General features: G+C 39.2%; 1 protein-coding gene across 1 annotated transcript in view; it reads left to right on the top strand.

Annotated features, from left to right (window-relative positions):
- Positions 1–23,175, top strand: part of Antxr2 (ANTXR cell adhesion molecule 2) — a 177,292-nt gene extending 154,117 nt beyond the window's left edge. Inside the window, exon 17 of the mRNA XM_026785367.1 lies at positions 23,112–23,175. Coding sequence (XP_026641168.1) covers positions 23,112–23,156 — 45 coding nt within the window. The 3' untranslated portion in view covers positions 23,157–23,175. The remainder of the gene's footprint in view (positions 1–23,111) is intronic.
- Positions 23,176–23,484: the final 309 nt, after the last annotated feature.

The following is a 23,484-nucleotide window of genomic DNA, read 5'->3' as shown; positions in this document are numbered from 1 at the left end:
TGAAATGAGTAGGGGAACAAGGGAAGAAAATAAGTTGCGGGTGGTGTTTGGATCCCTGAGTTCAACAGTAAGGATATGCGACCTCTGCCAGTATGGAGTAGCCAAGGGAAAGAAAGTGACTGGGGGTGGGCATTTTGTTGAGCTAGGTTTGACTTACAGTGTTACTTTAAGAATGCCCAGGTAAATACCAAGAAGTAGTTTCCATAAAGGCAAGGGAGCCATCCCTGCTAGAGATGTGCAATTGGGAATGACAGCAGTTGACATCATCCACCAGCATGAATACTTTATCCAAGACCCAGGATTAATGCCAAACCTGTAGTTTGCTGAACCTTTCAAACAGTTGGAGAAACTAGAGATTACATAAGAGACTAAGAGCAATAGCTAGTGAAGAGTGAAGGTGAACTCCTGAAGCTAAGGCAATTGGGTCATGGGTTGCAGTGCTTGGAAAAGAAATTAAGGATTAGGAAATAGAAAATATGACTTTATAATTCAACATTTAAAATAGTATAGATTTGAGAAAAAATGTGTTGCTTGTAGTGAGTGTGATAGAAAAGCAGATATAATCGGAGAGAGTTTCAGGCAAGTTGAGATGTCTGGCAATCCTATCTGTGCATGAGTTATTTAGTTCCATGATAGGAGTAATGGTTATAACCAGCAAGCATTAGGGGATAATGTGAGTGGTGAAGTATTAAAGTCCATAGATACACAGAATTTAAGTGTTATGTTTTAAAGAAGAGACTTGAAGGTAGTTAGGAATTAATAGAGAATTGGCAGAGAACATTTTGCCTGCCTGCAGAGACTGGATGAATGCTCTGTGTAAAAGAGAATAAATAAACAATAAACACACATGCAGATACACAGAGAGAGACAGAGAGAGAGAGAGAGAGAGAGAGAGAGAGAGAGAGAGAGAGAAGGAATTTACCCTGAGAATAATTGACTGCATAGCTTCTGGGTGTGATGAGGAAAGATGAGAATCTTTGCATCAGAAAGGAGGACAGAACACCTTTTCTAGAAAGATGGGGGGAATAAAAGGCAAATATAGTGAATGTGTGGGTGGGGACATGTGCAGTTGGTCACTTTCACTGGATTGTATCTATTCTTCTTTGTAAAGGGCGAGATGAGGAGCCTTGGCTGAGAGTGAAGGATGAGAGTATTGGGAAAGCAGTTAGCATTGTTAATCTGTAGAGGAAGGGATAAGCTCAGCAGAAACTCACTGTTGGATTTTTCTAGAAGTGTTAAGGGCCAGCAGGACACCACTAACTTGTAGTGATTAAGAGAAACCCAGTGTGGTGTTGGATTCCCATCCCATGCCTTCTGGGTAGGAGGGACTGTGGTCAATTAGATTGCGGTCCCTGTAGACCAGTCTGATAGAAGGGGGCAAGTAATGTTATTGTTCACATGGGAAATGGGGAGAACAGGATACTGATGTGGGGGTGGGATGTGAATGGAGGAGACAGTACATTTCACGTCATGTGAGGGTAAGAAATAGGGTTGTCAACAGCACAAAAGAGATAGCTAGAAGAACAGCAAAATCCCCGCAGAAAGCATACGTCCAAGTGTGTAGAACATGGGCTTTGCACTTTGTCTCTGTTAGAAATGACACAAATCTCACCCAAACCATGTTGTTTTAGGTCTTGTCTAGGTTTGCCTTGTGATTTTGTGTCTTAGTGGCCTCTTGGCCTTCTTGGCTCTATGCCTAAACTGATCTCTAAGGAAGTCAGAAAAATGACTTTCAAACCTTTCACACAGATTTGCTCCAGCCTGCAGTTTTCTCATGTTGCTGTCTTAAAAAAAAAAAAAAATCTTTTCTCTTTAAAATTCCAGATGGTAGAGTAGCTCTCTACCACCTAAATAATTTTCCGTGTAAGTCATCAAAATCCTCTCCCATCCTGCCAGATGCTGATGGTGATTCGAATCCGTTCACTGTTGGAAGCTACCTTGTTATCCTAGGTTCTTTCCTTTCTTCCTCCCACCTGCGTCCATCAAACACATCTTTGAGCTTTCCCAAGGACTTACTCTAATGCAAAGAACTTACTATTGATTTATGGTTGTAGGATTTTCCCAAATGGTATGGACATGCAACTTTTTACGAGCTCCGTCTTGAGTCTCATACCCCTGGCCTCTGCGTCACTTTGCACTGCTAGATACAGTCGGCATCCTCAAAGCCCAGAGACCTTGACATGATGAGATGGCCATGCCATGTTGCTATGGTGATTCTGAAGCTGGCCAAGTAGTCACCGGTTGATTTTTCCCAGCTGGAATTTTTACAATTACTTTGCTGGGAGTGAATTAAAGCACATTTCCTCCTTACATGAATGCTGCAGCAAAGATAGATCAATATGGAATTTTATATTAACGAATCCTAAGGACAAAGCAGAAGAAAAATGAGAATGTTTTTAGGTCGGGGATATCTTTGGAGTCCTCTTAAATGCATTTAATGTTTTTGTGAGATAGAAAAGTAGAAGAATATCAAGTTAAATTTGGCTTGTCTTTTACATAGTAGGTATTTAAGAACAAGTAGAAGTTTTAGAAATTTAATGCATATATATGTATGTATATATATATATATATATATGGTTACAAATGTCTTTGTTCCTAACCATGCTAGATTGCAAGAAACATACTATTATGCTAGAGTTAAGACTCTGACAGTTGGATTAAGAAAATTAACTGTGAAATGGCTTTGTTTTGTTGTAACTCTAAGGACTGCTGTGCAGTAATCCTTCTGGACACTGTGAATATGTATTGCTCTCATTGGTTAGTAAAAAACCATCAGGCTGGTAGCCAGGAAGGAAGTATAGGTGGGAAAGTCAGAAATCGGAAAGAAAAAGACAGAGTCAGGAGTCACCAGCCAGAAGCAGAGGGAGGAGGAGATGAATGTGTCATGCTAATGATGGTATTACTCTGTGGCAGAGTGTAAATAAGGAATATAGGTTAGCTTAAAGTGTAAGAGCTACTTAGTAATAAGCCTGAGCTATCAGCTGAATAGTCATAATTAATGTAAGACTCTGAGTGGTTTTTTGGGAACTGGCCAGTGGGAGAGAAACGTCTGACTACAAAAGACTAAAAAGAATTAAGTTAAAAGAGATAAAATGTTTTATATCTTCCTCTTCCATTATTTAATTTATTACCAAGAATCTAGGTTACTTGTAGGTAGAGTTTTTTTGTCTGATCATCTCTGCTCTATAAATTACTTTCCAAATAAACACTCAAAGACTTATTATGAATTATAAATTCTTGACCAATGGCTCAGACTTATTACTATCTCTTAAAACTTATTAACCCATTTTTATTTATGTGATGCTCCAAGGTTTGTGGCTTTTACATCTACTGCATACCAAGTTTCTTTTCCTTCTGGCTGGCATCTTCTCTGACTCTGCCTTTCTTCTTTCCAACATTGTCTCTGCCCGCAAAATCCTGCCTAGCTATCTATCAGTCAATCAGCTTTTCATTAACAATGAGAGCAATACATTTCCACAGTGCATAGAAGGATTATTCCACAGCAGTTACTTGTCTCATTGCTGTGACAAAATTATCTTAAGGGGACAGTGTTTATTTTGGCTATTATGGGAAGGTATAGTCCATTGCAGTGAGGAAGCCTTGGTACCAGAAGCCTGTTGCTGCTAGCTGGTCATGTTGTATACACAGTCAAGAAGCAGAGACTTATGCTGAGTTCAACTAGCCTCTTCCTTCTTATGCAGCTTAGGGACCATGCCCAGAGAATCTTGCCATTCAAGTTTAGATTCGTTCTTTCCAACTCAGACAAGTCTCAAAGTCATGGGCAGAGGTTAGCCCAATTTTGGTAATCCCTCATAATTATACCTGGAGTTTCCCCTTAGGTGATTGTATATCCTGTCAAGTTGATGACCCATATGAATTCCTATACTCAGAGACCTCACTGTCATAAATGTTAATCTATAAATAAAATAATCAGCATGTCAGTCAGGTTCTTGGGCCATTTCTGTAACTTACATTGTTTTTAAGCATACACAAAAACTGATACTCAGGATCCTGAAAAGAAAATTTCCTCCCTGACTTGAGGGTGGAATATTTCTTACATTAATGCATAGTAGATGGATATGAAGACAGTAGCTATAAAAGTTTTGTATATGAAAAAAATGGGAGAAATTTCAAAAACCAACCTGCTCTCACAAAAACTTAGTATTCTTCCATGTTAGCTATTTAGAGATATTCAATAAATGAAAAAGCAAAGGATAAATAAGCATTTTCTTAGGTTACTGGGGCACTATTTGGCCTAAAAACCTAGTGTGCATTTCCTATTTTACTACAATGGTTACCTGTATTACTTAGTAGAACAGAAGGCAATGAAAGGCATTCTTTCCCAAATTTTGAGTAAGATGGATTGTCCAGAAGGTTGCATTCAATCTTTATATTATTAGATGAGCATCACCTGGCATGACAACCTGTAGCCCTGACATAGTGGGCTTTGCCTGTGAGCCAGGAGTAGCAGCACTCAAGCCTGCATTTTAGTTGAAGGTCGGTTAAAGCTGAATCATTGGTAAAGTTTCTGAATACTGATACATTTAACCTCTCTTCAGATGACGTCATTGCTCATATAGGGCTATCAAGCTGTTGCTAGACATTCACTGCACTATGAGGAATAAGGGCAGGGCTGTTTCAGACAGGATTTTTTATGGTATTAGTTGCCATGTCTTTCTTTGAAAGGCCTGAATGTTTCACTGGAATATATACAGTCAGTTGTAATAAGAATGCAAGAGATGGAGGAAGCTTGTCCCTCTTCTAAAGGCAGGTCCAGTGTGCAGCCATGTGTGCTCTTAAAGATCACTAAGTAATGATTATAGGCTCAGAAGCAAAACCATTTCTGAATACTTTTGTTTTTTGTTTTTTGTGTTTTGTTTTCTTCAAGATTTCCACAGTAACTTTCTATATCTAATGAAAATTTTAATTCAAAAAAATATCAGAACTGATGGTTTGGGGAGCCATTTAACAATTATAACTTTATCACTTTGACTTTTGAAACCTTATCAATTTTTTTCGGGATACTTCCATTATTTGCTGAAGGGTAGCCTCTCCCTTGCCTTAATCATGTGCCAGATTACCCGTAAACCTGGACCATATGCCACTGCAATTTGCTGATGGGCCCAAGCTGTTTTGGTAGATAAAAAAAACCCAAGGGGATTAGAATGTCTGAGAGCCATTGTGAACACAGCCACACTGGCGAGGCAGTTGCATGCTCTTCTCTCTTTCCCGTCCACACGGCACTCCTTTCCCTTAACCAAGGTTATTGATAAGTCACAGCCTAATTTTAACATCAGAATAAACAGAATCCACCTTCACACTAAACAAAATTCTTTACACACTTAAACCGAATTTCACACATGCAAATTCTCACAATTCAGCAGTAGAAATGCTTCCCACTCGGGGTTCAGCATGATCTAGTGTGTAGCGTGAGAGGGGTTTAAGTTAGGAGTATGACAAGGAATCTTCCCTTAGCTCAATACAGATAATGATGCTGTTTTTTGTCATCCATGTTTGGTTGACTAGAAGGTTTTACTTTTAAAAAGATGAATTTGCCTGGTGTGGTGGAGCCCACTTATATATAGTCCAGTTACTCAGGAGACTGAGACAGAAGAATCTAAAGTTCAGGGCCAGCTACAGCAATACAACAAGACACATTTTCAAAGTAAATAAACAAATAAGTAAACTAATGGATGTAAAGTGGCACTTGTGACTTGAAATATAATTTACTAAATTATTAACATTAAAATGACTTTTGGAAGATATAACTTACTGGAATAGGCTTTCCCATGCTCATACTTTTCGTACAGTAAATGTAAAACCATTCCCATGTGAGTAAGTCATTGTGATTTATCCTTTGTTTCTTGAGACTCATTTTTCTGATAGTTGCCTATTTAAGTTTATAATAAGCTCTCTTTAAAGATGAAGCAACAAAACATATTGCTTAAAATATTTTAGATTCTGTTATATGGAAAGAAATAGAGGGAATTATTCTCAGTGACTACAAAACAGAATTTACGCTTTAAGTTCTGAATTATAAGACTTGTCTTTCTTCTTCCACATTAAAGATCATGAGCACCATTAAATCAATATAAGCTTAACAATGTCAGACCGTGTAAAAAGATATTTATGCAGTTTTGATAGTTAAAGGAGACTGCAGTTTATTTTTTAAAACATTAAAATATCTCAAGCAATTTTATAAACAGCAAAACGATGTGGGAAGTATGAAAGAAAAAGATGTTTTCACTCATTAGAGATGACCTTACACATTTTCAGCTCTGATGAGTTATCAGTACATCTGTACTTGTGAAAATAATTTTCATACACCATTCCCAGATACTATGTATTTTCTCTTTATTTTTGAAAACATATAAATATGCAAATGTGCAAAGCGAAAGTATGTTTTGTAGGCATTTTGATACACTAAATGGTTAAATGAAGAGTTTCCAAATTCATTCATTAGGACATCCCAACAAAGGTATTGGTGGAGGTACTGCCAACGTTATTAATGTCCTTGTTCCTTCAGAGGAAAGGTCACCTTTCCAGAGCATAGCAAGCTGGCACACTGGGATGGAGAGACCCATCAGCAATGTCAAACACGTTTGCACTTGTATACCAAAGTAGAGCAAAGGGAGCATAAATTCAAAGAAAAGGAAATGATGAAAAGGAAAGAAGATCAATGGTTTGGGTAAAAGTGTTTGTGAGACAGACATGGGAACCTGTTTTAAATCTGTTTCCACACAATCACTTCAAAGGATATCTGAGAGGTGCTGCGGGAAGTGGTGTGTTGCAAAAGCAAAGCTTTTGGGTTGCCAGTGGACCAACTGGCCTGGGTGTTGGGCATGCCTTCCCTCACATCTTGTTGGGTCACCTTTTTTAACTCTAGCTATTGTCACAGCAGTCAGTGGAGTGGAGTGTTAGGGTTTTTCTGTAGTCATAGTATGTCCATGCCCTCCTGAAGAGTAGGGAGGAAAACACTTCTGAGGCTGAGTGCTTTGGAGGAATGCAAAATATGCACCAGCACAACAGAGGTTGTTGTTGCAATTTTTCAAAAGGGGGAGATCTGTGAAGAGCTCACAGAAAATGCAGATGTTTTTCTGCATATACTGGGGTTATAACTAGATAATTCTATCCTAAGTTTAAATTATCACAAGTAGGCAAAACATTTAATACACCTTACCTACTAAACATCACAGCATGGAGCATAGTATTTTGTGGAATGTTGGGATATTACCATGGCAACTGTGTGGTTGACAAGAAGATAATGCTCGCTCCAGGGGAGAGTATTTTACCACCCACTACTGTCTGATAAAAGAACAACATTCAAGATTCAAAGTGCATTGAAACAAGACTTGAGAATGCATAAGCAAATGTAGAAGGAGATACTCCAGTTAAGAACAGAGTCAATACCAGATGGCAATGCATTGCGAAGAAATGGGACTCTCCGAATGTTGTGAAAACAGAACTAAGAGGCCTTACTAGCATACAAGGTGTGAGATAAGTCTGAGGGAGGAGTGGAAAAGAACCTCAAAATTTCAGTGAAGGAACAAGAAGAAAGGGGCTCAAATTCCCAGAGAATGGGAAGACAGTCAGTTTCTAGGTTTTAGGATATAATGAATTTGTGATACTGAGAAGACAAAAAAATGGAAATATAGATTAACAATATCCCATTGTGTGGCACCAAGAAGAGTTCTTGGTAGGAGTTCTGTGCAACATATAAATTATGCTCCAAGTCACAAGCTGTTGCAGCAAGAAGGTAAGAAGAAGAATTTGAGGATTAAGCTCCTGCCTTTCCATTGTGTTGGAGGTTGAGGAACTAAAGAGGAAATTGCAAAAGAATGAGAAACGTGTACATTGATCACTGGAGGAGTATGAAATCTTCTCAACCAGATTTAAAAAAAAAAAAAAAACCCAGGTTCCAACATTGTCAAACCCTGAGGAGAAGGATGTGAGGTGAGCTTAGCTTTGAGAACTGATTATTGCAATTAGACGTATAGGCATCAATGGTGACCATGAAGAGTACTCTCACAGAGCAGGAGAGGAAGAAGCCAGAGAAGTTCCAGGGACAGGGACAAGAATATTACAAACGCTGAGTAAAAACAAATTTGAAAGAGCAGGATGGAGAATAGTGGCACAAAATGTGGAATTGCATAGACTAACAATGTCAGGGGAAGAGTACCTTGCTTCTATGAAACTGAAGACAACGAGTGTGGAAGCTATTAGAGACTGTAAAGAGGGAAATGTAGTGGTTATACAAGAGATGAGAACATTATTTTGAGTGAGGTAACCCTGACACAGAAAGACAATTATCATATTTACTCACCCATAGATGCTTTTTAAATATAAAGCTAAGAAAACCAGCCTACAAACCACAATCCCACAGAATTTAGACAACAATGAGGACACCAAGAGAGACTTACATAGATCTAATCTTCATGGTGATGGAGGAAGGTCATTGGTTAATTAAATAAAGAAGCTGCTTGCCCTGATAGGTTAAAACATAGGTGGGAGGAGTAAACAGAACAGAATGCTGGGAGGAAGAGGAAGTGAGCTCAGAGACGCCATCCTCCCCTCTCCCAGGCAGACACGCACGATGAAGCTCCGACCCAGGATGGACGTAGGCTAGAATCTTCCCGGTAAGACCGGTGCTCACAGATTATTAGAGATGGGTTGATCGGGATATCAGAATTAGCCAGTAAGGGCTAGAGCTAAAGGGCCAAGCAGTATTTAAATGAATACAATTTGTGTGTTGTTATTTCGGGGCATAAGCTAGCCAGGCAGCCGGGGTGCTGGGGACGCAGCCCCGCCACTCATAGTACTACATCATGGGAAGTAGAAAAAGACAAGATCTCCTGAGTAAATTGGGAGCATGGGGACCTTGGGGGAGGGTTGAACGAGGGAAGAGAGAGGCAGGGAGGGAAGCAGAAAAAAATGTAGAGCTCAATAAAAAAATAATATAAGAGAGATGAGAAAAGTCTGCAAGACACTGACCTTGAAAAGACAAGAGCTATGTGATCTCAGTACAAAAGACTTAGCATAGAACCCTTGCTACAAAATGTTGAGCAGACAAGAAGGAAGGACCAGTATATGACATGGGTGCACAACTACAGTTACAGGTAGAGATCAAAGCTGTGGAGACTGTTTTAACAGTATTCTAGTTTATCTTGTAAAATGAGAATTGAGGACAACAAGCAAAGAGAAGGAAAGGGAAGTGTTTTGTGTGTGATGTCGGAGAAGGTTTAGAATGTTCTGGAAATATGAGAGGCTAGATTACTTTTTGTTGCTGTGACAAAATACCTAACAGAACAACTTATGAGAAAAAATATCATTGTAATTCATTTTTTGAAAGAATAGGGCATCATGTTATCCTGACAACACATAACAGAGATCTCACTGAGGCCAGACAAGAAGAGGAGATTATATTGGGACTGCAGGTAGGTGTCATCAGTAACCCTTGAGAACTATGTCTTCTGGAGTTTCTATCTCAAAGGTCTCACTACCTGCTACAACAGTTCTTGTGGCTGGGGCCACACGGGTTTGTGTCTCATGCACCCTGTAGGGTATTTCACATTCACACAGAGCAGAACATGACTCAGGACACGGTAGGGAAAGACACCACCAAAGGTTCCTGAGCGCCAGTGGGTCTCATGCCTTTAAAGCAGTGTGCTTTCCTGGAAAAGTTCAACTGAGTGTGCTGCCCAAGACAGGGATTTTCCAGTCTACTATGATCAAATGAGAAATCCAACGGAGCTGGGTTACCCAGGGGAGTGAGTTGAGTGGGAAGATTCATCCTAGATAGATCCTTGTTTTCTTACAATCAATGCCTTCACCTGTCTTTAGGCTTTGTATTAAAGGCAACTACCTTCAGAGACCTATAATAGTTTTGTTGCCTTTGTTCTGCTACTGCCCAAATACACCCATTATCTAAGCAGCTATGCTTCATAGGCCCTGTCCTTCCTGACCTCACTGCCACAGATGGTAAGCGCAGGAGCTGGCAATGGAGGGGGGAAACTACAGTAGGGAGGGGCAAGAAAAGCAGGCGAGACAGGATATGGGATTTCGAGAAATGTGCATTGCAGAATAATATTCCAATTAAATGAAATTGGGGAATGAGTAGTTATGAATAAAAACATACGGTTCTCTCATTTGTCCAAATTGAAAGCTAATCTGAGTGGAGATAGACTAGCAGAAATGGTGACTGAGGGAAAGATGTTTCACAGCTGAAGGACTCTTGACCACTCAGTGAGCATTGGGAGGCAGAGGAAAGGGAGTCTTTATGCCACAAAGATACGTTGTTCTGAAACTCATGCCAGGAAGTGTGGAAGCTTTGGGGACATGCAACTTCAGCTAGATAAGGAAGGAGCATGACTACGACCCCTTGAAAACTACAGTAACTATGAGAGATAGCTCATTTATAATCTGACTGTCAGCTGTGCACTTGGCAGGGCTGGTGATGGCTACACTGACAGGCAACCTCTTTTGGATAATTGAGCTCCATCCATGGCAGCAGCTTTCCCAGAGCAGATGCTCTGAGAGAAGCAGGTGGAAACTCACTACCTTCACCTGACATGCATGAGTCATGCAGGCTTGCTTCCATTCCCGACTGTTGGTGAGACAGTGGTAGGCCTTCCAGGACCAAGCAGATGGGGCAAAGACAAATCTTCCTTGCATCAGAACTTTAGGTTACTGTAAAAGAAATGCCCTTCCCACATTGCAATGCAATCAATTATGATACCTGTCCACTTTTGTATCTTCTCTTGAAGTTCATTTTATGGCTTGAAAACTTTAACACATGGGTGTGAAAATTACTACTAGCATAAACTTCAAAAGTCACACAATATATGTATGCCTTATATGTGTTCTCTGGGAAATAGGTCTGCAGTAATGGGTACTTAATAGGATTGTTATGAGGAATAAAAAGATAATCTTATACCATGCTTGTTTATATAAGACACTCAGAATATGTCAAACTGTTATCGTTGGGAGCAATTTCAAAAAGATTATAGTGGAGGGCCTCTGATGGAACAGTATGGTGATGGTTAAGTCCTACCTATGAGGAAAATTGTACACATCCTAAAATATATTCCTGAGTTTTCGAGATATTCCTTCAGGCTGGTGTTTGCATGATTGCTTTGCAGATTAGAAAACCAAAGCTCAAAAGCATCACTGGGTACTTTCCTACCATACATGGGAACCTGGAAACTATCAAGTGGTTATTAATGGTTTTTCAAAAAAATCCTTCCTCTAAGGGTCAACAACCTCAGTGTTAATTTTTTATAAACGAACTTTGTTGGCATACAGTTAAACTTCTTTGTAATTGTTTGTGCTGTTTTTCCTTGGCAGTGGTGAATGACTGTGAGAGAAACTGAGTCTCCTTGAAAAGTTTGTCCTCTGAGCCTTTGTGAGAAAAGTTTGCTAGCTCTCTCTAAAGCATAACATGTCCTAAGCAGGAACCCTCAGTATGAGCAGTAACAACAGCACACAGTGGGAATCTGCAGCAGAAGTGGTAGCTACAAAAAGCTCAAACTTCTTTAGGCATCACCAGTGTAGTTTCTATCCCTCCTTTACTGCCTTCAGTGGTCTTCCCCAAGACAAGATAAAATACATGAACTGCACCCAGATTTAAACATTAATTTTGGGATGTTTGCCAGACCAGATGGCTGGAAAAGCTAAATACCATTGATTTATTTCTTGCCCTTTGTGAAGCAACATTAGAGACAATGGACCTTATCAGAACAAATGAGAACAAACAGCAGAATGCAGATCAGAGGAGAATTAAGAACAAATGCTATTAAATTCTATTATGCTATAATTAATTCCTGTATGTAGAAAAAACACCAATTATTAGCAAACTGAACCTCACCAACCAAGCTCTATCTGCTGGCAGCTGGGTAAGGAAGGCCCTGCCTGACTCACGAATGTCACTGGTTCTCATGTAGTGTTGTGACCATAATTTTTAATACCTTGAGAATGCGTTAGTGCAACTTCAATTAATCACTCATCAAGTATTTAGTGCCATTAGAGGCTCAGGATACAGAGATAGAAATATTGATTTCAGTGACACTATTGGCACACAATGACCACTTTTGCCCTAGAGCTACAACAGTAGTTATTACACTCAGCAGGATCACAGACCCTACTAAAGATGTGCTCAAACATCCAAGTACCTTTTTTTTTTTTTTAAATGTGGAAAAGCAAAGCAAATATGACTGAAAAGTATACGAGGTTTCTGACTGCCTGGATATCGTTCATGGAAGTGCACCCGGGGACACATTTCTTCAGGATCTCCGTGGCGTGCCCAGGGAATAAGTGGAAGAATAGGCTGGTGCATGTATACGAATGCTTGTACACCATGTATGTCTTGGGAAGACAGCTAAGGCTTTACAAAGAAGTTGTGTCTTAGCTTCTTCAGGAGATTAAGGTAGAAAACTATTAGCAGGTTGAGAGGAAGAGCTTGTGTGAAATGGGATGTGACTTGGCAGGGGGATTTAGGAAGGCAGGTGGTTAGAGCTCAATGACACACATTTAGAGTTGAGGAATAAAACTGTGATGGAGGAGCGGGCAGAAGACTAGAAACCAGACAATGGAATATCTTATTCATTGCATCAGAGAACACCATGTCTTTTGGATAGGGGAACACACAGCAATGAAGAGGAAGTCCACTATTGGTCATCATTTATCATAGAATTCATAATGATACACATTACACCAGGTTGTCAAATGCTTGTTTTATTACTCTGATTTTTATTCTCCTTTTACAACTTTAAGTGTATGTCACTCCACAACTGCATTTACATATATTCATATATCACAGAAGTTAATTTAAATTGCTGCATCTTTGTTTTATGTGTGTGGATATTTTATGTGTTATGTAAATCTGCATTCCATATGCATGCCATCAATGCTTGTGTTGGATTCCTTTGGAACTAGAATTACAGACATTCATGAGATGCTATTCAGATGCTGCGACCTGAACCCAGGTTCCTTGCACTTACCCACAGATCCAGCCTTACCACTGATCTCCAGCCTCTTCCTTTGATTTTGTAGTAGTCTTTTTGATTCATAGGATTGAGACCCAGAGGGAGCAAGTTAGACCACGCCCACGCTCTATGCAAGAATCCTGAGGACTGAGTCTCTTGTCTCTGACTCCAGGCTCTGTGCATTTCTTCTTGAGCTTAAGATACAAAGGCAGATACTTATTTTTTGTGTGCGTGAGACGAACTGATTATTTCTGGTTCACATGGAGACTTTCCATATTATTAATCAAAATATAGTTTTATAAAGTTCAGAAGTTTGCTTTTCTCAAAGTCCTTTACTTTTCCCTACCCTGACTTCCACTCTCATTAGATAAAGGGAACATTGGAGGAAAGATTGATGCTGAGACTGGCCCAAGAAAAATGGACAGCTGGAAAGGATTAGAGAGGCTCAGACCTGCGTGAGTAAGTAATGGGAGTTACCGCTCCACAGAGGCTGAGCTGGCGATCAAAGGACTGTGTGCCATACAGTAAAATGAGCAACACACTAGGAACTTTGCTGTTCAAGCGTCTCCAGGGGTCATAGGAATATACAAAACCGTGGCTGCACATGGGGAAGGCAGTGCTGGTCGAGAGATGGAGAAAATCAGCGCTTTTTTTATAAACTGAGTTGCTTCAGTGTCCAACGTGGCTTGAAACTCTCCCATTCATTTTGGCTTCTTGGCCTAATAGGGTATTTTTAAAAGGGTTTCCAAACCTAAAACTGAATTAGTTTATCTACTGTGAAACACATGCCAACTAAAGACTAGATCCCATGGTGCCAGAACAAGATGGAGAAAACAGTGCTGTGTTCATTGTGTCTGGGATCAGATTCAGAATATGAAACCATGAGGGTGGAGAAATGGACCACAGGATGTGACTCCTCCCTGTCAGGTGGGCTCCACAGGGAGCTTTCATTTCCAATGGTGAAGAACTGGCAGTGGGGCAAAGGTGTCCAAAGGGAGCAGGCTTAGCAGGAAAAGCCTAGTTTCATACCTGTTCTAAAGACCTGATTCTGATGCAAAATTCATTGATCGTTGAAATCATTTAAGTCATTAAAGGGAAAAGGCTAAGTGTTACAAAGATGTGTGCCCAACCTGTGGAGCAGACGGCTCGGCATGCGCTCCCAGGACCAGACTCAGTTCTGCTCCTGTGGGTTTTTATGGCCTCTGTGACCTGCTTTTCTCAGCACAGTCCAATTGCTCAGCCTTGCGTCATCCTGTTGGACCACAGCCAGTAAAGAGGGAATGGCCGGGAAGGCAGGCTCTGGGAAGACCCTACAGAGGCTCTGAAAATTGCCCTTTATGGGGAAAACCTGAAGACCTGGAGGCACTTTTGTCAGATGTGATGGCCATGAGGGAAGAGAGAAATGAGGATGGCCATATTATGAGGCAAGAGACACCGGCAACAGCGCTTCAAATTCTGCACACATTTTAGCATCTGGTAAGGCAATGGCAAGCATGCCCACTAAAGCTTGGAAACAGTTGTTCTTGATCTCATGAGGCATAAACGCCAGCAGAAAACACGGTTCCCTTTTAAAAATTTTAATATGCATGTGAGGGTCTGGTGTCACCGCTCACACTTGGAGTCATTCCAGCAAAACAATGCCTTAGAACTCCTGTGAGAGCCTTACAATGAACTGAAATGACCTTAGAATATCAACTGATATGATATAGTCTTATTTGGAAAGACCCATCTACTATCTCACCCCTCTGAGAAACACAAAGCAATTGTTATTTTATCATGTTTCTCTAGACACATTTCATTAGTGCTCAGTGATTTACAAGGTGGACCTTATTTTGGAAGTTTCTAATCTCCCTGTGACTGAGTGATGACACTTAGAAAACAGATAATATCAGCATTTAGCACACAGAATTGCATGAAATTAAATAAAACAATATATACAAAGCATTGAGCAAAATGTCTATGGCATATACAGTGTGTGATGACGCTAGCTATAATATTTTTCAGTATTTGTATTATTCATTTAAGTTTAAGCCTCTATACCAATTTTTAGAGTGACAAGTGTATATTTAAGTATTTAAGGATAGGATAAATTGTTTTTTTCTTCCACTTTTCTTTCAAGATGTAAAATGACTGAGGGACTGGGGAGTGTGTCTGTACAAAGTGCATTATTTTTGCCTTGCTCTCTTTATTTATTTATTTTATTGTGCTATGCATTTTTCTCTCCTCTCCTCCTTTGCTCTTCACTGCCCTCCAACCCTCTCCCATGGGCCCCATGCTCCCTATTTACTCAGGAGATCTTGTCTTTTCCTTCTTCCCATGTAGACCAGATCCATGTATGTCTCTCTTAGTGTCCTCATTGTTGTCTAGGTTCTCTGGGGTTGTGAATTTTAGGCTGGTTTTCTTTGCTTTATGTCTAAAAGCCACTTATTTGTCTTTCTGGGTCTAGGTTACCTCACTCAATATGATGTTTTCTAGATCCATCCATTTGCCTGCAAATTTCAAGGTGTCATTATTTTTTCTGCTGTGTATTACTCCATTGCGTAATTATACCACTACCACATTTTCTTTATCCATTCTTCAGTGGAGGGACATTTAGGTTGTTTCCAAATTCTGGCTATGACAAATAATGCTGCTATGAACATAGTTGAGCACATGTCCTTGTGTTATGACTGAACATCCTTTGGATATATACCCAAAAGTGGTATTGCTGAAACTGAAAAGCTTCTGTAGGATAAATTGTTAAGGACTTTCATAGTTCCTAGTAGTATCTTATTTGTACTAAATGCTTTGTATCCCAGGACTCTGAAGGCAGAGACAGGTGGACCTCTCTGAGTTCGAGGCCAGCCTGATCTACAGAGCAAGTTCCAGGATAAGCTCCAAACCCTATCTTAAAAAACAAAACAAAGCAAAAAAAATGTTTTGCATGCTATAAATTTCCAAGTAAAGAAATCAAATACATGTGGAGTTTTTTTGGAAAAATTGTCTCAAACCTTAAGAATCTCCAGTAATTTAGAAATTAATATTGAATTGTAACAACTCTGATGACATCAGTGCTTAAAATTTGTTGATTTTAATATTTGCCTTGTATATTTTGTCTAATTTCTAAATCCTACATGCCAGATATTTGAGGTTTTGTAATTATCAGAGACAGAGCTGTACCACGCAGAGGAAGCTGTCAAGAACATCTGTGAACTCCAAACACATATTGTTTGTTGTTGTTGTAGGGTGACCCACAAAGACTATTGGTTGGCTTCACAAACTTTGTTGAGAAATGTTCCGAGATTTGGAGAAAGTGTCCTTGAAATGAGGAAAAAGCATGTGTCATTGCCTCTCTGCTGCAAATGCAGGCTCCCCTCTGCCAAAAGGCCAGCCAGCCATTGTGTTTGGACCTTTATATGTGCACTCTAATCACAGAAATGGGAGTGCTCGGTTGAAATCTTTCCAGACTTGACTGCATCATGTTCTGGATTCTTTAAAGCTATGCGTTAGGACAGTTTCTGGGCTTAGAGTCAGAAGCAGTGAGAGTCATATTTTCTAAAGGTTTCAAGTGTTTTTTAGTAAGCTGAAGTCTCTAGCTAAAAAACGAGGAAAGTTTCTAATATCTCCATGCAGAAACATAATGTCCTAAAACCATTACAATTTTCACATTCTCCAAATTCTCCTCCCTTCCTTCCCATGACTGTAGGTGTTCCAGCAGCCATGTGTTTTCAACTCTGAAGGCAGGTTCTAAGACACTATTCTGCATATGTGATTTTTACATGAAGTGACACTGGACAGGAAGACTTGGCAGGGATTTGAGCAAATAGAGAAAGCTGATATAAGGGTACAATCCTAACGTGACCAGAGATGCTCAACCATGTGATTTTCTCAACTAAGTCTTATGATGTATATTTTAGAACCAAGCAACTGCAAAGAAACAGAGATGAGAGCTTATCCTTCTGTGTCTGTCTACAAACGGTCGCGGAAACCCTACAAATATTTTCTCATTTGTACTTCTGATTTATTTGTAGGTTCATTTTGACTTCCCATGCTGATGTATAAATGCAAAGACAAAATACACAAGAAGAAACTAAGGGATGCTTATCCCAGGGCCAACTTAAATGTGATCAAGTTGCAATATTGAACATTATATCAAAATTTTCAAAGAACCATAGCTTTCTGGAAAAGAAGAAGATTTGAGGTTGAGTTCAGTGTTGCATCACCTTTGCCCAGCATTCAACCCTCTTACTTCTCAGCTTCTCTCCAACCTGTCACATAGCTCTCTTCAAGATGGTCCCTGAGTCTAGAAGTTTGGAATGAAAGCGAGTGAGTTGAATGAGCTCTAGCTCTTGCTGCAATTAATATTTCCCCATCCATTGTCCACTTTAAATTGCTCCTGTACTCGGTAGCTATCTGTACGATCTGTTCTAGTTGGTGAAGTAACTACAGCACTTCATCCTTAGACGATGTTTGGAGCCCTCGGTGCCCTTGACATTTATGGACTGCGGTTGTTACAGATGTTTATTCTGCTAGTCCTGAGTATAGAAGAGGCACTCTGAAGCATGCCAGAACCTCTCTTTCCTCAGATGTATTTCTTCCAGACCCTAGTGTGCAACAATTCTGACTAACTAACCAAGGCCAAATATTGCCAGCTAATCCTTCACTTACTGTTCTTATGACACTTGACAGGCATTATGTCAACTTGAAAAAGCACTGGAACCCTTCCTTTCCAGATAGAAAGAGCTCAGAAAACAGAACTTGTCTTTCTCTCTCTCTCTCTCTCTCTCTCTCTCTCTCTCTCTCTCTCTCTTTAAAAAATTCTTTTATGGTTTTATTTTTCATATTCCTTTAATAGTTAAATTTTAAACTCAACATACAAGTTAATGGTTTCATTAAGAGTTTTCATGTACATATTTCAATTCTATGGTGACTTCTGTAGAGCCTTTTACTGCTTTTATTTGAACCCCATCTTCTCCTATCCTTCCTCTCCTCTCACCAGTGCCCTTCCTTCTTCCAAGCTGCCTCTCCTCTATCAGCAGGTCTAACGAGACCGGATTTGACAGTGTGCTTTCTTAAGATAAGTCACTAGGACTGATGGTCTGAAAGTACCACTGCTTCAAGACTTCCGTGTTCTTTTTACGGTGGTCATAGAACCAGAAGTGGAATCACATTCTAAAGAACTGTGTCCCAATTTTCCAAACCCTTTAACAGGTCACTTTACAGTTTCATAAAGATAACTGCTTTCAGGTGATGAGGTGTGTACTAAGTCCAAGTGTCCCTGTGGCTGGTCATCTCTTCTGATAGTGCCTTTGTTGATGGATTGGTCTGTTAGAATGAGGTAGTGTTTAATACATTACTTTCCTTAGGTTCAAGCATTAGTTATCTAAGATTCATCCCAGAAAAGCTCCTTGGTTTGAAAGGAAACTCTGGCTTCAGTTCAGGTAAGGACCAGAGCACATAAAACAGGTCTAACACAACATGACTGAAATCAGATATGTTGCATGGTCACTAGAGATTGGTGATTCTGCATTGGCCGTGGCTGGATTGTTCTTGGTGAGATAGACTCTGTGCTATTTGGTCCATTCATAGTTCCTATCCACAAGAGAAAGGCCTACCTCACTCGAATTTCATTTTGTCAGCATCATTTTGGCTGGGTAAATAAAATGATTGATCTCTACAAGAATGGGTCCTCACGTCCATTTGGCTGTTGAAGGCCTCCTGTAGGGGGGTGCCTTTCAATAGGTACTGATATTAGACACATAAGAATGTTGGAATCCTGTGCCTACTTTCATTATTCCACCCACTTACTGTACTTCTAATCTTTAGCTGTTGCTCTTATAGGAGTAGGAGTCAGTGTCTGAATTGGAAACAGAAGGCTGGACCTTCTCATCCGTCCATGTGTCAGATTTGGGTGACTTGTTTGACATCCTGTTCATCTATGATTCAGAAAACAACAGCAAATCCTTCCCTCTGGAAAAAAATTCAGAGACAATTGACATGAACCCCTCTTTACCCCCAGCTAAGTATCTCAGTTCTCAACTCAAAAAAATACATCTTGATATAAAATATTCACCTGTATAGTTTTGGGTTAATTGCTTAGGGAGCAAAAGCTGGATCCAGTTACCACACACAGAAGCTCTATTCTATGCATTATTATTCAACTCCCTTGCTCAACAACAACACAAAGTGCTAACTTCATTTCAGAAGTGAGGAGGTCTAGTACATTACCTCCCTCCCAATGCCACATAGGTAAGAAGAGAAGATATACAATAGAAAGCCAAGGTTGCTCAGTCAACTGGGGCCTGGAATATAAGCTAACTGAAGCTTTCCAAGTCACACCCCTCTTCAAGAACAAAGCAAATTGGAGGTATGTGTGCTATTAACTGATTAGTATTAACTGATTCATAGAGACTCACATGAACAAAAGAGTTAAAGCACTTTCTAGAGTTTAGCCTGTGCTGGCTGGAAAAAAAAAATTAAAAAAAATGGCTGAGAAATCCATAGTGAGAAACAAATTTAACTATTACCATATGAATGTTGTTGCCTGAACAGTGTTGATGCCAAACTGCTGAGCAAACGGTACTGGAATTTATTTGTAACAACTTTTCTAAAGATGTTTTGGCACAGAAATTAGGAACAATTTCGTTTTGGAAGACTGAAACCCTGAGTGAAAATATAATTAGTATTTGTACAAAATAAGCAATTGTAACACTTTGCTCTAAATGACCTTTGATGAAGTTCTTGTTCTTTATTATACCACTATCCTTTTAACCTAACACTAACAAGAAAGAAGTTGCTTTCTTTTCTTTTCATACACAATTTATATGTACTGTCAAAACAGAAATACCTGATAAACTGTTGTATCATACGCCAAGATTGACCAAGGACTTAAGAGTATGACTGTTGACACATGACTACAATATTGTTTGCTCTGATTGTATATATAGTTTATAACTTATTTTTGCCAAGTAAAAACATTCTGCACTTCATGCTGTTCCCTTACAAGGTTTTAACCTATGAACTCTAAACACTGTAAAGACACTTGCTAAGCCTTTCTCTTTCTAATTATTCTTGCATCTTCTTCAGATGTTCTTTGCTTCAAGCCATTGTAATATTTTGCATTTATGAAATAAGTTCAATGATTAGGGTACTTTTATTAATAGTTGATACTTTGCTATATGTTTTTTCAAATACCAATGTGTGTGTGTGAATCTTCCAGACAATGTGCAGTAAAATTGGGATCCTAGGCCAGCCTACAGAGTAGACTTTCAGGAGGAAGACTCATCTGTCCACCATCTTACTGTCATATTTGGGCATATTTTCTGAGCAATTTCCTTAGCTGACATTAGATGGTAAAACATGATTTACCATGAATTCATTAACTGACCTAGTTCATCTACATAGTTTCTTAATAATTGAAAATGTTCCATACTTTAAAGAAGTATTATTCAAAGTAAAGCTCTAAAAGAGCATGGGAAATGAGCCCATGGCCTATAGCATATAAAAGATACTCAAGAAAATCAACACAAATTTGCTAAGATCAGCGAATGTCACAGCGTCTGACCCTAGACTTGCCCCTATTTTGCTCTCCCATTTCAGTACCTATAAACTCTGTTCTAGACTTGTCCATCTAAGAACTCAGGGCTCCTTTTCCTCACAATTACAATTCAGGGTGTTATTTCCTAGATCAGGCCAGGCCTTAACTCTTCTCAGGGTGCCCCCACTTCCTGTGTAGGGATTGAGTTCTGAGTAAGTATCACTGAGGAAAGAAATCACTCATACAAGTGATTTCTCCACAAATACCTGATAAACTGTTGTACACAACAGCCACAAGGCAAAGGCTGTACTCTCTCGGGTATGCCATTGCTGAAAGTAGTGGGCCTACTCTTCTCTTAGAGATTCCAGAATGAGAAGTAAGCTAAGGAGATAGGTCCCAATATATCAGACACCCTCAGGTGGTGGTTAATGTTGTCATTTCCCACCTTCAAATTTCTGTAGTGGACAGGGTAGGATTTTCTGAAAGAGAATTCTGAGTTTATTCTAAGAAAGATTCTTTTCACTGACAGTAGGCCATGGAAGAATTCAAGTATAACAGACCGTGATAACCAGAAGTCATTAGGAACACAGGGAAACGAGTAGATTGACTAAGGATACAGACTAAACTATTGATTGGCTAATTTGTCAGATAGATCCAGGAAGAGACAGCTGGATGAAGCCCTTTATGACTTGTACAAATGAACACATTTTCTATGCTGACCTCAGGATACCTTTGAAGGTGCCCACGTTAGATTAAATCAGTCTATGTAGTTGTCCAGAGCCCTGAACGTTGTTGAAAACAATATCATCTGACAGTTATTGGAGCCCAACAACTGGGTGTGGCCTGGGAAAGAGGGAAAAGATATCTGCCAAAAGTATTGTCATCTCTGTGTGGCTATGGGTTATTCAAGGCTGTGTCCTTGGATAAACAGCATCAAAAGTTTTCTAATTAATGAGTTAGGCATATGATAAACCCACTAAAATAGTTCAGTAAGTCACATAAAGTGTAAACAGAATTCATACAAATAAGTGCCCGAAGAGATGGTCCAGTATCCAGATTTTTCTATAGTATCCTACTTAGAAAGGGATTTCAAATGGAAAGTTATGAGCCATGGAAATAACAAATAAACTTGATCCCAGAAACACACATGAGAATGTGCCTGTGTAAATCATAGGTTAGGTCTGACAGGAAGGTAAATTGGCAGATACTATGAAATCTGAAGAACATAGACTAAAGAGGTAAAACAAGTTTCAGAGAAGCAGTTCTAAAAGATTTTCAAGTTTATAAAGAAACACAAGCCTGGGACTCTAGAAATCTTAGGACCCCTCTAGTGAGCAAAGCCATGGGGCAGCCAAAGTGGCCAGAGCCTAAAAGCAAGGTATTGAAAGCAACAAGAGAAAATAACTCAGCATTTATGAGGAACTTTAGACAGAGGAAAGGTAAAATTTTCACAACAACACTGTAAACCAGAAGGAAGTGGTGGAAAGCTGGTGGTAGGCAACATAAGCAAAATTTCTGGTAAAAGAAAATAAACAAACAAATCATCTACCCCAAATCCTGCACAGCGAAAATCTGTCTTTCAAAGTAAAACAGAAAAATACATTAACCATAACAAAGAACTTTTTGAAAACCATGTTTTGTAAAAATACAAATTGCACAGTATCTTTGGATCTACTCGTCTAAAGAACACCTACTAGGGCAATTGTAGAATTATATGAGTGTAAATGCCTACTTTAAGAACAAGTGTATAAAAATAAAAGGATACATGTATAGTAGTATAAGAGTGTGGTGTTTCTGCCAATAACAGCAGAGGAGGTTGAGTGTATTACAGGTCAACCAGCCTTTGAGAATCATTCCAGGCAGTAGCTCAAATACACAGAAAAATAAAGAGACGCAGAACTAACTGAAGAGATGTTTGTTCTAGCAAAAGTTGTGCATGTTTTTTGCTTTGTTTATTGACTTCTTAACAATTATTCAATGTATTGCTTATAATCATTAAATACTGAGTATGTAACAGAAGTTTTGTGTTCTGTAGATTTATGAAACAGGAGAGAGAGCGGAGCATTCAGCATCACATCTTATAGCTCATGCAAATTAAGTTGATATAATTTAATTGAAATTGGTTCTAATAAGTTGTGACATACATATTAACTCTAGATTTAAAGATAAAAATATACTAAAATAAGACAAGCAGAAACATAATATGCAGCAATCAATAATACACACATAAAAAAACTGTAGTGAATGTAGTAACACCAGAGGAAATAGATTTTACCTCCTGGAATAATTTCCAAAGGCCAGTTGACGTATAATCACTCTCAACCTTCTGTGCTGTTATTGGCAAAGACACCACATTCTTATACTAACTACACATATATCCTTGTATTTTATATACTTGCTCTTTAAAGTAGTCAAAGAAGGGCAAATGCATTTACACTCTTGAAATTCCACAATTGCCTAAATATATCAACAGCAGAGATAATATAAAACACTTATCTAATAGAGTAATCAACTCTTTAAATTTTATGTAGCTGTATCACATGTTCACTAAAGTATGAGAAGGGTACATCTTCTCCATTTTCTGGGGTTGTTTGAACTCTCCCACTCTCTTACAGGTACAGAGTGCCAAGGCATTTGCTCCTCTGTGCTCATCAACTTGATGTGAAAAGTGTATTTGCAGAGGTCTGGTCAGAGGTAAGTGAGAACCTCAGACCTCTTGTAGTTGTCTGAAGATGATGAAGAAGCAGCTCATACTGTCTTCAGAGATCTCTTGTGGGGCTTCTGGATGTTTTAAGTTGTATTTGCATGAAAACACATAGCAAGAGATCTGCATTCCTCTCCCCCAGTGTATCAAATGTGGAGCTTGTATTGGGTAATCAACTACTTGTCTTTAAGAAGCTTGTTTTTATTGATATCTTAGTTTTCTCATACAAAAAAAAATGGGATTTTATTTGGTTTGAACTTTCACAGATCTTGGGGCATGATGTA

This window comes from Microtus ochrogaster, linkage group LG1 (assembly GCF_000317375.1).
Source record: "Microtus ochrogaster isolate Prairie Vole_2 linkage group LG1, MicOch1.0, whole genome shotgun sequence".
Taxonomy (NCBI): domain Eukaryota; kingdom Metazoa; phylum Chordata; class Mammalia; order Rodentia; family Cricetidae; genus Microtus; species Microtus ochrogaster.
Note: the sequence above shows the minus strand (reverse complement) of the source record. Positions and strands in the feature narration are given on the sequence as shown.